The following is a 15,204-nucleotide window of genomic DNA, read 5'->3' on the forward strand; positions in this document are numbered from 1 at the left end:
ATAGCTAATCCACATAGATTTGTGAACTCTATAAAATATAGGTGATGAAGTATCTTCTGTACTTTCCTGTCCCGCCTCTGACTACCAGTTTACTTATTCATTTTTACATTTTCCCTCCTTCTCTCATACCAGAATTTCCATAAATACTTACAATATACGAAGTTTAGCTTTAAAAATATACATTTCCTTAGAGAGAACCATTATTATTATTAGAAATTCTTTACTAGAGTCATCTGACAACTACTTTTCCGGATAGAACATACACTAAAACTTAAAATGCTAACATTTTGCCAATTTTTTTCCTCCCAGTAATCTAATTTGTATAATTGCTTTTATCATAAGGTATACTGAACAATTGAACAAATATTTATAAATAGAGATATCTAACAAGTTGTTATAAAAAGATACTAGATATGTGTGGTATAAGAATATCAGGTATAAAGAAATATTGTTTCATTAATTTTCAAATTGTAGAAATAAATATTCAGGAGCAATAAGATCTATACTTATTATCTTCTTTTGTTTTAATAAATTAATTTAAGGATAATTTCCTATATGAGGGCATTTCAAAAAGTTCGTGGAAAATAGAATTGAAAGATAATGTTTCCACGAATTTTTTCAAGTATCCTCACATATCACCTGTTAGTATTTTTTTAGTTTCTTTCTTCCAACCATATCTAAAATCCCATAAGTCTCGTGAAGGATAAAATTAAACTTAGTATAAAAGAATTTGAAGATCCAAGTAAAGAGAAATAAATGTTAATCTCCTGATGCTCATTTATTTCTTTCTAAACCCTACATATTCCTAAACCCTAAACCATTTGTATATTTCTAAAGCCCATTTATACATTCCTAAACCCGTATGCACAAACATATTTTTGTATACACTCATATGTTTCACAAACACTGACTGTAAGATGTCTTGAGGGCTGACTTTTAAAAATTTGGTATCAAGGCTGTGTGGTATAGTCTTGAATCTACAAAATTGTTTTTGCTGATAACAAGAAGTTTGAAAAGTTTTGGGGTCAGCAGCAAACTGGACACTATGTTCCTGCATCTCGAAATTCTGAATATTATATGTGTCATGGTGCTTTTCATCCCTAATGCTCTTTGAATCTAAGCATACCTGTTACTATATACATATTATAGTTAATTTTTGTTCAACTGTTAATGTTAAATCCAAAAAATCTAGTACGGACTATTATGTTGTTGGACTTTTAAATTAAGAATTATTGAAATTTATGTTAAGCCTGGGATAGTAAGATTTGATTTAAAAGTCACCATTATATCACATTCTGATCTTAGGTTGATCTATTTTATTTCCTGAAATCAGTATGTAACTGCCACTGGAGACACAACTTCAGACAGACTTAGAATGAGAGTTCATCTAATCTGCTGACATGCAAGTAAAACTTACTTTTTTCATATAAATATTTTTCCTCTCATCACCTCAGATATATATATAATTGCCTCCTCCAAATATTGGCTATCAATAAAACAGATTATCTACATGGGAAGGGGAAGATTGAACGGAATGGAGCACCGCAAGAACCATAGAATACCAGGGAATTTCTTGCATTATATAAGAAGGTCAATAACTAAAAAATACTAGATTTTACTTTAAATAGAGAAAAACAAAGGAAAGTAAAATACTCATATATATATTTAACCCTAAGGTAATGCCTACAAAGAATCAATATGTTTGTGGCAAGCATTACCACACGAAGATGCACTGTGGCACATACTCATCTAAAGTTCCAGGCACTCAGTACATGCTTCATGGTAGAAAGTGGCCAGATGGATTTATAATCAAAATGTTAATAGAGAACCCAACTGACTGACCACTAGGCAAGCCTTCTCTGTGTCAATGCTTACGTTTTCCAAGCCCAGGAGCACAAGAAGTGGAATCGTTGTCATTCCACCTTGAATCCATTCCTCCAGAGACACTGTTCCATCATGATCGTAGTCAATTTCTTCCATCATTTCATGGAGGATCTGGAGTAGCAGAGATGAGGGAAAACTTGCAATGAATCAATAAAATACATTTCATATGATATAACGAAGCATTGCATTGAATTGGTAGTAACAAATTGTGACAAGTAGCTAAGTGGAGAGTTGGGATAAATGTCTTGGTAGCTCAGTACAACTTTAATCTATTACCGAGGAAATAATGACTTTGTTATGATTTCTAGAACCTGGCTACTTAGGCTGATCAACTTTAAGAAACACATTAACTTTTAATATTTTTCAATGAACAGCAAAGCTAAAACAAGAAGGCATCTTTATTTTAAGGGTGAAAGTGATCTTTAATTAAATTCTCCAGATTATTTTTTTTAGATTCATATATATGCCAGAAAATGTCTGAACAAATTAACTTCATGGCAAAGAGCTCAAATAATTCTTTGCTAAGTAGTAAGGGGCGAAGGAATTAAGGTGCTTTTAATTGCCTATCAGAACTTAATAGAGCTAAGAAGTTAAACGATAAAATCATATTTGATTAGACTTCTTTTCTAAAGACGACTTGCACATAATGTCCCAAAATGTTCTCCATTGTGTTTGTTTGTAATACATTTATTTTTCTGCAGTATGGCAATAATATCAGTAGTTGCATCAAGGGGTCGTTGTGAGGATTAAATGAGTTAATGTATTTATTATAAGTAGAAGAGACCCTGACATATATAGTAAGTTGTTTGTATTATTATTCATGAAAATTATATCTAAATCCTAAACATATTACCCTTGGCTTCTGAAAAGACAAACTACTACTCATCTAATGACACCAAAATGGCAAACATGCTAAGAACTTTAATTAAGAAAGGAATTCACTGCCCTTATATAATATAGAAATTTTAATCGTTTTGGAAAAAGAAAAATGCAAAGAGCGTTAGAACAAAGATTTGAAAAGTTGCAAAAAATTAAATATTTGATCTGTCGGTTGAAGTATTATTTGCCACAACACTTCTGTGCTTGGTTGCTTGGTGTCTTTCCTCAGGAATTATTTAAAAATCAGACTATTTTCCTTCATAGCAACTAACTGATCTACAGATATTGGAAAGAAGGAGGCTTTTTGGAACAAAAATGATGTTGGAATAATGATTTCATGATCCTCAAAATAAAAGATAGGAGAAATTATTAAGAATTTGGCAAAATGCTATAAGATTTGGTTAAAATGCCTTGCCTCTTGAGGGCATGCTGATGAGTTGGCAGAAATTAATAATCGAGAAGAGAAATAAAAGACCGAGCATTTGTTTCAGAGGGCAGGTGCTTTTATTTTCGTACCTCACAAATTTAATGTTAAAGCCTGGGTTCGTTTGATACAAACTCCTTCTACAGCATGAACAAAAGAGCTACAGCTGGACTCTTTCACATGGATGAATCAAAACAGCATCATGTTGAATGAAAACAGCAAATCTCAGAAGACCACATACAACACGATATACTTTCACTAAAGTTTGAAAACTAAGCAAAATTAAACTAAGTAGTGAAGGGTTCAGATCCCCATACCAGCCAGCCGCCACGCCCCCCCCCCCAAAAAAAAAAGAAAACCCAAAACAAAACTAAGCAAAACTAAATAAAATAAATAATATACCATTTAGGCACACATATTTCTATGGGGGAAAAAAACTTTTAAAAGAGATAAGGAAATGCTGAGCACCATATTCAGGGAAGCAGTTTTCTCTGGGGAGGAGATGGGTTGGAAAGAAGAAAACACAAAGGGAGTCATAAGTTATTCGTAATATTGTGGCCTTGGTTTGACCAGGACTTAATAAACACTTTAAAAGTGTTTGTTATATTATTTAGTGTACATACATAAGGTAAAATAAAAGACATCAATCAGTGGACCAGTGGACATAATGTGTCATGGCCAATGATTACGATTAATCCAGTTCTGTGAATCTAAGAAATCCTGGCTCCAGCACAGGCTAATTTTATGGGACGTGTTAAGTTGCTTAACATGTCTTATTTTCATTTTCTTGACTATGGGGAAATAAAAGCCATGGGCTATTATAAGAATTTACTGAGCAATAAATGGAAGATAATAAATAGTTGAAAAAAAAAATTCAAAGGACATCTCAGCCTTGCCTACTAATTGTGATCAACTTCAAATGTTCACGTCTTTTATCACATATGCAAACTTATGATGAGTCTGCCATTGTGTACATTTGTTTAAAATGAGGATAGCGGTTAAAATATTAGGCAAGATGAGACAGCTACCATGACAGCAAACTCAAGGCACAAGTTCAAACTTTTATCTTGACTTTCTATTTAAACTACACAGAGAAGTGGCAGACCTATCGGTATACACATGGCAAATTATGCTATAGTTTATTTTTTTATATTCTCCAGTAGGTATTTGTCAGAGGCTTCCCAGGGACACTCTCCTTCTTAAGAGTATCCAGATCTCCCTTTTCTCAAATCTGCACCACACCACCCGAGACAAAATAATTTATGTTGGGAAGTGGTAGTGCCCACTTCTGCTTTAAAAGCTGATAGGAAAAAGTCCCCCTTCCCTCGTGTCTACAGTGAGAATAAGCAGGCTTGATGGATGAATAATTTCCACAGGTACAAAGGTGAGGAGGATGGGAAAAAGCTATTTTAGATTAACATGACCAAAAAGGGCAACAGAATTTATAAGAAATCTCTTGATTTCAGTGACAATAGTATTAAGGTGAATCAAGCAGTACATTTGAAATACATATTACCATCTACTGTATTATTCCATATACAAACTGCAACCTGTTAATGTTACCTGTCACTCGCTGTGAGCAAAGCAAGTGCATTTGCACATCAAAAAAAAAAAAAAGAAAGAAAAGAAAAGAAAAAAAAAATGTTGGGTAAAAACTGATCCCAGTTAGAGTGCTGCCCTCCTTTGTACATAACTTGTGCTTTGCTAGCTTTAGTTTGCAAAAAAAGGGAAATGCTGTCAGAGCTTTGCATCACATAACCGTGCCATTATCATGCTGTTAAATGCATAAATGGGAACAGTGGTTAAAAAATAGACTCCTTAAATTAATATAAAATGCAAACCATTTAAATATAATTGATTTATATTTGCCTTATTCATGTAAACTTTGCTAAACTTAGTTGGTTTCAAAAATAAGCGAAAATCAATCGCTCTTATCAGCTCGCACCAAAATATTACTTTCAAAGTAATATTTTGTCAAAGTTTCTACGCAAGTATGTTTTAATATAATGTAGTGGATTGAATTATGCCCCCCCAAAACTCATTGAAACTTGAATTGTGTCCCCCATGTTTTATGTATTAGAAGCTTAGCCCCTGCTGTGACTGTTAAGAGGTTGGGAAATCCTATTATGGAAACGTGGAGCCCTGAAGAGGTGATTGGATTGTAGGCCCGTGCAGTAGTGAATGGATTAAAAATGTTGGTCAGGGGTGTGGTTCTGAGGGCTTTAAACAAAGAGAGTCTGTCTTTCTCTCTCTGCTCTGCTCTCTCCACTTCCACCATCTTGCAATATGACACTCCAGGGTCACTGTCACCATCACCAGATGGACTTTGGATTTCCCAGCCTCAGAAACTCTAAGCAATAAAAGTCGTTTTATTTTATAAATCACTCAGTTCCATGTATTTTGTTATAAGCAACAAAAATGGTCTAAATACATTTAAATAACATTAGAATTTTGATATAAATCTATTCAAAATAAGAGGTCTTTATGTTCATATAATCACTGTTATATACTGTTTCTTTAAACAACTTGGTTAAAATTTCATGGGTCTATCTTAAACTAGCTGAAGAGGTTTGGGCAAGTAATTTTAACATATCAATTCCAATTTACTCACCTGCAAAAATTTAAAAGATAGTGTATCTACCTCAGAGAGTTGCAAGCATTAAATAACACATAAAGACAAGATAACACAATACATTGTGCATGGGAAACTATCATCAATTCCTTCTTTTATGGCATGGCATAACCTTGACAGTGTCCACCAGCACCTGCTGCTTACCTACAGGTATGCAAGACCACCATTCAAAATAACTGAGAAAGAAACAAAAGTTATTACTAAGACTTTCAGAATACCACATATACTTTATTATCTTATTCAGAATCCACTTCGACTATTGACTAGAAATAGTAACTTAGAGTCATCAAAAGACAATAATATATTAGGGTCCCAGAAAAGACAGAAACAGAAAGGGGACTTCCAGAATTTAGCCAACAGTTAAATCATTCATATACCTACTGGATTAAGTTCAGTGACATCCCATTCAAGATACTCTGCAACATGCATCATCTGACTGATGATATTCTCTAGCTCCTGGGGTGGGGGGATGGGGGGTGAGAAAGAGAAGATATGAATAGGAGATCTTAGTAAGTTCTTAATCTTTGACTTACAAGATTTTATTCAACATGTAGCTCAAAAAATTTAACGAGTTATATGACCAATTTTATACATCATATACCTATGTAGATGGTATGTATCATGTATATTACTTTCCAAAGGTCTAATTGACTATATAGAAAAGAGGAGTCTTGTGCTTTGTCTAGGAACATTCACCAGGAGAGGGCACAACTGTACCAAGGAAGATTTTCCTCTACTGGAGAGAAGTGCCTGATGAATGTAGGAGACTATTTGTATTTTTACATGATGCATCTCTTAAGTCACTGAATATCCTGACCCTTTGGCTTGAAAACAGATGTGGAAGGGTGGAAGGAAGTGTTTGAGGGCAACTGAGAGGTTTATTTTTATTTCGATACACTGAGAACATATATTGACTGTTTTAGTCATTTAAAAGGATAATCTGCTTTGCCAGAAGAGTGCTCAGGGTCAAGGTTTGTAGGCTAAGTATATGAAGAGTTTATTTTGTGAGAGAATAGAATACTAGTTTGAATTTTCATATCATTCTGCTCAGATGTCAACTCTTTGAAGAACTGCTAGTTAATACATATGGCTTGGCTAAATAAATCAAAACGTTTTTCATACCTATTTATTTAATATTTTAATTTTTCCCTACTGATCTCCAGAAAAGATTAAACATGGTTTGTAAAATGCTTGTAATTTTAAATGTACGTATAATTTAAAAAGTGATGTTTTATTGTATTATTTAAAAAGTAAGAAGTATAAAAAAATAAGGTTCGAGAGCATATTATTCAGAGATTACTCACATCTCTGATCTAACATATGTAGTCAATGTTCATGGAATAGAGAAGGAAATAAGGTAAAAGATGCTGTTTTTTTTTGGGGAGGGCATGGGTCCCTCTGAGAAACTAATAAAAGCTAAACTCCCTCTCTCCAGAAAAAAATATAGTTATGAATATGTTATTTATGTAAGACAACTTGCCCCAGAAACAATGCAAATATAAATGTACTTATTACAGATTAGCAAATTTTAAAAACACAAATAATTGTAATTGCAGGCTAAAATTTGTGTGTGTGTATTACAAATCTCATCTACTCTACTTTTCTTATATATACACCTTAATGGTTTGGAAGGGTTAAAGTCTCTGGTTATATTTTTAAGAACAGAAACTATTTTTAGTGGACTATTATGTAGGCATGTGATGTTAGGTAAGTCATTTAACCTCTCTCAGGCTCAGTTTCCTCATCAATAAAATGGATATTCTAACCTTACCTAGTTTATACAGTTACTGCAAAGATTAAACATGTGATTATATGAAATACATTTATCTTATTGTTTGGCATATTGCAAACAATCAATAAACATTAACTATTATTATTATACATAGTGATCATTTGTCAAATTATCAATTTTCTTTCTGTTTTGCCTCCAGTAGATGCACTGCTACACATTTAAAGTACCAAGACAAATGACTTCAGAAGGTACAATTGAACCTGATATTGAAAGAAATCTACTGGGGCAGTAGATTCTGTGAAGAAACCCTAGAAATTAATCCAGACCTTTAATTACAAGAAAAAAAAAAACTAGTATAACTATAAACAAGTCTATTTATTCCCAACTCATTGTTCAATATTTGGAATATAGTTATAAATATTGCTAGTAATCTACCATATATATTAACAAGAAATGGCCAGAGACCAAAAAAAGCATTTGACTAAATTTTCAAATCAGCTGCCAACCCATGGCTAAAAGCCTAGTAAAGAAACATCATTCTAATTTAATTAAAAAGCAACATTAAATTAAACAAATCTGCATTAAAATATAATTTGCATTAGTGTAGTCACAAGTGCTACAATAAGCATATTGAAATATCTAGAAGAAATCTAAATTCCTAGCTGTTAAATGGCACCAGAAAATGAGCAAATTTATCATGTGACTTAATATTTCTAAATGGAAAACTAAAACTATGAAACACATAAAAATAATAGCATTCGAAAAATTACTGAGACTTAAACATAAGAAATCCCACAATCACAGTATCAATTCAGAGTGGTGGTCATTTCCTAGAGTAGGAATTATATATATTTATTTCTCTGCAGAGAAATTAACATACTATTATCCTACTCAGCATTACATAAATTTGTCTCCAACTTCATTGTTCTGCTTATAAAAGCTATTTGAGCTCTGCCATGGGCAGGTCCATCAGATGACTATCAGGGATAATGTTTATTTCAGTCATTACTAAATAAATCAAAGCTTTTTTTTTTTTTTTTTGTCCTTTTTTGTGACCACGCTCAGCCAGTGAGCAAACCGGCCATCCCTATATAGGATCCGAACCCGAGGCGGGAGCGCTCCCAGCGCTGCACTCTCCCGAGTGAGCCACGGGTCGGCCCCAAAACATTTGTTTTTTAATGTATCTCTGCGATTCAAAATTTCCAGTATTGGACACTTATTCTTTTATTAATTGTCTTATCTTGCCTTGATAGTACAGGAAATAATATAATATGCAAAATATGTTACCAACAAACATAAAATAGATTATAGGACGGAACCTGAGATGAACATACAAGGTACTGAATTGTGCACCAGAACTAAGAATTAAATTCTACTCCTCTGAAAGCTATCAGTTGTTTCCATATAGGACAAGTAAATTAGACATTTAATTATTCCTTTCAGTTCATCATATAGAGATGACATTTTCTTCTATTGTTTTTATGACTAAAACTATAATAAAGGGTGAGCTGCATAAAAAACTGGGTGATATGTTTTAAAAATGGAAGTTTGTCAAAGCAATCCATAAATATGTTTGCCTCTTTCAACAGCATATGATTAAAATACTTTTTAAGTAGGAAAATAATAAAATAATTAAGCTGGCCTTATAATTTCTTTAAATTCAACTTGTATCCTCAATATTTTCCTTAGTGTCAAATCTCACTGGTAGTTTTTCTTTCTTTCTAGATCAATGGTCTCAACTTTATCTTATGTTTTTATTCAGACAAGGTTGGAGTCTTCCTTTTTACTCTAAGATTAGTGTAGGGAAAAAAAAAGTCATGTTTTTGTAGCAGAACTATTCAATAGAAAATTCATAATCCTAACAGTTTCCTCAGATTACTTTCTTTCAAAAAACCAAATGATAAAATGCAGTGTGAGTGCAGGGAAATTATATTAAGTGTGTCTTCTGTGTTAATAGCTATAAATTTATTCATTGCATTTTTCAGAAGAAACTCTTTTGAAATTTTCACAGAAAATTTGAACAAAAAAATTACCGAGCTGTCCAGGAAGCCATTTCCATCCGTGTCATAAAGGCGAAACATAACTAGAATAAAAGAGGTGTTAAAAAAAAGATTATAGGTGTATAAGATCAATGTCAGTTTAAGCCACATTTTTTAAAACATAGTTCCTGTTGAAACAAATACTAAATTTTTCTCCTGCTCAAAGTGAATAATAATCTGTAGGGCCATTTCTCAAGCTAAATAGAAAATTAACCAATCACTTAATTAAAATACTTGATATCAGATATGGAATCTATCAAATTTTGTTTGCATCTGGGAAACACTACAAAGTATTATTGTTTGTTCAAACCTTTATTACAGGATCATTAAATATAAACTCAAAAATAAGAAGAGAAGAAGTTGAGACGTTCAGAGTCTGGATATTAAAGGGCAGAGTGGATGAGAGAAAAAACAGATTTGGAATTTTAGAAATCAATTATAATTTGGAATCCACCATCCGCTATTAAGTGAGCTTAGTCAAACACTGTTTTCTTATCTGTAAAATGAGAATAATCACCCTGCTATAAGGCACACATTTGCTGTGAAAGTTAAGTGAGGTGATAACACTAAAATGCATATGAACAGCCATGGATCACTATAGAAATATGGGCCATTGTTATGATTGATCCCCAAGCAGTATGGGAAGAAAGAGGAGTGAAAAATAAGGGATTCATTCTGATGGAGGATGCCAACACAGAAAACATTATTACGTCTATAATGTTTCTTTCATTAAATCTGAGGTGGAGCTTCTTTGGGTAACTAATCTTTGAACTAATCAAGTAAGGAAAAACAGAATGTTGGCTCTGCATTAGGGAGTTTAGGAAAGCAGATGACAAGAGTCCCTGGTCCGCTTGAGGATTCCCTTGTATAATTCACACACCACCAGGAGGCTGTGGAAGAGGCTGCAGGTGTCGTCTGGAGATAAACAGAGAAGAACGACACAGCTGTCAAAACAGAAGAGTGGAAGTGAGGGTTTGTTTTGGGTTTATAGAACTTCCTGGAAAATCTTGCTGTCTGAGGTCTACAATATTAATAAAGACATTGATAACTAGGAGACATCATTGTGCAATGGCCTAGATCATATGTAGCTAATTATTATTTTTTTATTTAATGATCATCATATTTCACCAATTCTAAAACATGATTATTTATCAGATAAAAACATAGTCTGTATGTCACTAAAAAGAAAAACGTTGACAATTTAACTATGATATTCTATTTAGCGCAAGATGCAAACAAATGTTAAAGATGTTAAAGTGTAAGGAAAAACGTGTATTTATTGAACTAAGGGAAATCGTGTTAGCTCAGCTAAAAAACTTAAATATCTTTATTTGCAAACCATGGTGATTGTTCCCTTTCATATACTCAGTAAATGAAAATAAAATGCACAAGGAAGAAAAAGCCTACCACAAGATGGATACTAAGAATTTCAAGATTTTCTAGTGCAGCAGCAAATGGTAAAAAAAATATCTTGGTAAAAAGTGGCAAGAATTAACTGACCACTAAAGAGAAAGGGTTACCTATCAGGAAAAAGGCAAGGACTTCATAAGCCTAACTGTGTTTTAGAATGAGGGACACTTTTATCTCTCTTAATCCTTAACTGGAGTAAAAGACTGCAAAACCATTTCATATAGCTCAGCTATATTGAAACACTATGACTATTGGTAGACCTTGTTTGGAATATGACCTCAAGGAAACACACATGAGTGGGTTGTGTGAATATCCGTCATTCAATTTTGGCCACATCAGAAGCTTCTTATGTTCTGAGAGTCAGACGTCAAGAAGCACAATAGACGAGGAAAACACTGATACCTTTTCTTTGCTAGCCTGACTTGAAGCTAGACTGTGCACTTGACCTAGGCTCCACCAAACAGCCCCATGTTATAAGTCAGGTGGTAGTGACCCAAGCAAAAAAGAGTTGCACAGAATCCATTCTGGTGATGAGAGGCAGCAGTGGCAGTGCTTTCAGGGAGAGCACCCAGCGTTCTGGATGTGTCAGGGGGGACGGCACTGAAAGGTGCTGTCTGTGCAGAGAGGTAGCAATGGGTTCTTTCCCCAGCCCAACTATGTACTTAATTGGTCATCATTCCTGTAGAAGTAGCTTCTAAATCTTGTTCTCTGCCACTCACAGTGATTCTGTGTGTTCTTCAACATCACTTAAAAAATAATAGTAATCTACTTTATACAAAACAAATAGTTAAAAATAAACCTGTTTCTCTGTCTAGCAATGATACTGTGTACTGAAGATTGGTTTTAAAAATAAACTTATTATTAAAATGTAACACTTGTAGAGAAATATATCATTAACAAATTATCAAAGTGAATACACATATGTAACTATTATTCAAGTCAGGTAATAGAACATTACTAATACAATAGAATCCCTTTTATGCTCCCTCCATCCTAATTTCCTCTCTTCTCCCCAAATATACCCACTATCTTGACTTCTGCACGCCTTCTTTTGAATTTAGCATGATTTACTAAACATCACTTGTGATCTTCATCTGTGTTTTTGTGGGTAGCATTAACTCATTCATTTTCTTCTTTGCATAGTATTCCAATGTATAAAAACATCAGCATTTATTAATTCTAAACTGGAGGGATATTTAGTTTTTCTCCACTTTGCTATTTCTAGTAATGCTTGAGCTATTTCAAATAACAGTGCTGTAAATCTTTTTGTGAATGGCTTTTATGCTTAGGTGAACATTTGCCAGTTGGTTATAACCAGTAGAAGGAAATTTGGGTCATAAACCAGTAAAAGGAAGTTTGCATCATAAACCAGTAAAAGGAAGTCTGGGTCATAGGGTTTGAAAATGTTTACCTTTAGTAGATATTGCCAAACAGATATCAAAATTATTTTTATCAAACCAGTCTCTCCACAGCAGTATCTGAAGGCTTGAGTTGCTCCACTTCCTCAGAGAGACTCGGTGTTGCCAGTTGTCTAATTCAGGCCATTCTGGTGGAGGTGCTGTGGTATACCACTGAGGTTTGAATTTGAATTGCTCTGATTACTAGTAAGATTGAGCTAATTTTCACATGTCTTTGGTCAGTTAAATATTGGCCAAATTATTATTGGCCAATTAAATATCCTCTTTTGAAAAGTGACTACTCAAGTCTCTTGCTTGATTTTCTATAGTATTGTTTGTCCATTTTTTATTGATTCATAGAAGTGCTTCATGTGTTTTGTATTAAAGCCCTTTTTAGGTTATAGGTTGCAAAACATACTCTCCCACTCTATGTTTTGACATTTTTCCCTGTTAATATAGTCTTCTGATGAACCAAAGATCATAATTTTAATAGAAGTCTAATCCATCAAACTTTTTCTTTATGGTATAATTTTATGTCCTGTATAAAAATTTTAGTCTTTACCAAGATCATAAAGACCTTCTCCTTTTTTATCTCCCAGAAACAGTAATATTGGAATTGGATTTGGGGTATGGTGTGAGGTGAGGATCATTTTATTTTATTTTTTTCTGTGTAAATGACAGATTTTATTTTCCGAAGAGGAATTCAATAATAACTAGACTCTCGCCCCATGTTTTTCTACAATGTGATCTTGACACTTATCTCATCAAAAAGTGGGGATCTACAGCCATTTCCTCTGAATCAGGGTAGGCCCATGCTTTGCCTGTTTTAAATAAAATTCAGTAAAGTTATGCTGCTCATTTCTGAAAGTAAGTCATGAAAGGTAAGGCAGCTACTACCTCACTTTGTGGAATGCTTGCATTGGAGACTTGAGCCACTATGTTAGTAGTCTGACTGACTGCCCTCATACTGGTTGGAATCCTCAACTATCCAACATGGAGAGACAAAATGGAAAATTCTTGAGACTACAGAGAGAGAGAGAGACAGACAGACAGACAGACAGACAGACAGAGACAGACAGAGACAGAGACAGAGACAGAGAGAGACAGAGAGAGGACACCATCCTGGACAACATTCCCAGACCTTCTACAGTTTCATTTCTAACCTGTCTGACTGTCATACGTGAGACCAACAGCCAGGCTACCCAGTTAAGGTTTTTCCCTAAATTTTTACCAACACACAAAAAATAAAGATAATAAAATGAGTGCTGTTGACTTAAGCTACTAAGTAGTGGGGTAATTGTTACAACACACAGTGGAACAATACAGATATCCAATTAGCTGAGCACAATGCTGAACTGATGATCCTTACTTGCTCGGCAGTGCCAACTTCGTCAAAATCACGTATCCATGTAAATTTGGGTCATTTTCTGAATGCCCTATTCTGTACCATTGGCTTATTTTTCTGTCACTGTAACAATACCACACTGTCTTAATCATTGCAGCTTTTAAAAATATCTTTACATACAATCAAATATGTCTTCTAATTTTGTCCAACTTCAAGATGCCTTGGTTATACTTGCCCTTTGCATTTATATATAACATTTAGAAAAAGTTTGCCAACCACCTCATCCCTCCAAAAACAAACAAAAAAGAACACCAAATAAACAAACAAACAAACAAAACCCCTGCTGGATTGTTATTGAGATCGCACTTTATATATCTATTTGGAGAGAATCTTTACAATGCTGTCTTAAAATCTACAACCATGTTATATTCCTCTTTATTTAGAACTTCTTTACTTTCTCTCAATAATGTTTCTTAGTTTTATGGGTAGAGTCCTTTCAAATACTTGTTGAATATTTACTCCTAGGTATTTAATTTTTCTGATGTTTTAAACGGTAACATTTTTAAAGTTTCATTTTCTTATTATTTGTTGGTATTATACAGAAATACAAGTGATTTTTATTTTTGCCTCGTATCCAGAGATCTTGCTAAACCCATTTATTAATTGAAATACTGTATCTGTAGATTACTTTGGATTTTTATGTAAATAATCATGATCATGTAGTCTATAAACAATATCTTTTAATTTCTTTTTTTCTCATCTTCATAAATTCTGTGTATTTTTCTTGCCTTATTGTTATGGGCAATGATGTCCAACACAGAGTTAAATTAAACTTAGATTTGTAGCCATTCTTGTCTTGTTCCCAATATCAATGGGAGAACCTTCAACATTTCACTCTTAAATAGGAAGTTTGCTGGAAGTTTGGTATAGATACACACCATTAGATTAAGGGAGTTCTTTACTATTTCTAGTTAGCTAAGAGTTTTTGCTGTTATGGTTGTTTCGTTTTAAATTATGAATAGAATAGATGTGGAGTGTGATCAAATACTTTTATGGCTTTATTGAGATAATCAGAAATATTTTCTCCTTTATTCTCTTAATGTAGTAAAATACGTTGTTTCCTTTTCTAATGTTAAACCAAATTTAGATAACTGGGATAATGCCAACTTGTACCTGAGCAGGTTACTTCAGCCACTTTACATCTGTAGCTGGACTTGATGCTAATATCTTGCTCCCACTCTTCCTTTTTTCAGGAAGCATATCTGGGTGACTTGTGTTTTAATTTCTTAAATGTATACTGTAATACACTGGTAAAGACATCCTGGACAATTTTTTTTTTAATTACAGATTTAATGTGTTTTATGAATATGAGAATTTTAAGACATTAAATTTCTTCTTTGGTCAGTTTTGACAAGCTATATTTTCCTATGAACATGTCATTTAATTCTAAATTTTCAGTTTA

At 33.5% G+C, this 15,204-nt stretch overlaps 1 protein-coding gene across 6 annotated transcripts in view; it reads right to left on the minus strand.

The window, feature by feature from the left end:
• DGKB (diacylglycerol kinase beta) overlaps window positions 1-15,204 on the minus strand; it is a 633,703-nt gene that overhangs the window by 504,816 nt on the left and 113,683 nt on the right. For all 6 annotated transcript variants that reach the window (XM_063099140.1, XM_063099138.1, XM_063099137.1 and 3 more), the window contains 3 exons: window positions 9,585-9,634; window positions 6,201-6,275; window positions 1,876-1,995 (listed from right to left, as the gene is read on the minus strand). In XM_063099140.1, the coding sequence (XP_062955210.1) occupies window positions 1,876-1,995; window positions 6,201-6,275; window positions 9,585-9,634 (245 nt within the window). The remainder of the gene's footprint in view (window positions 1-1,875; window positions 1,996-6,200; window positions 6,276-9,584; window positions 9,635-15,204) is intronic.

This window comes from Cynocephalus volans, chromosome 6 (assembly GCF_027409185.1).
Source record: "Cynocephalus volans isolate mCynVol1 chromosome 6, mCynVol1.pri, whole genome shotgun sequence".
Classification (NCBI taxonomy): Eukaryota; Metazoa; Chordata; class Mammalia; order Dermoptera; family Cynocephalidae; genus Cynocephalus; species Cynocephalus volans.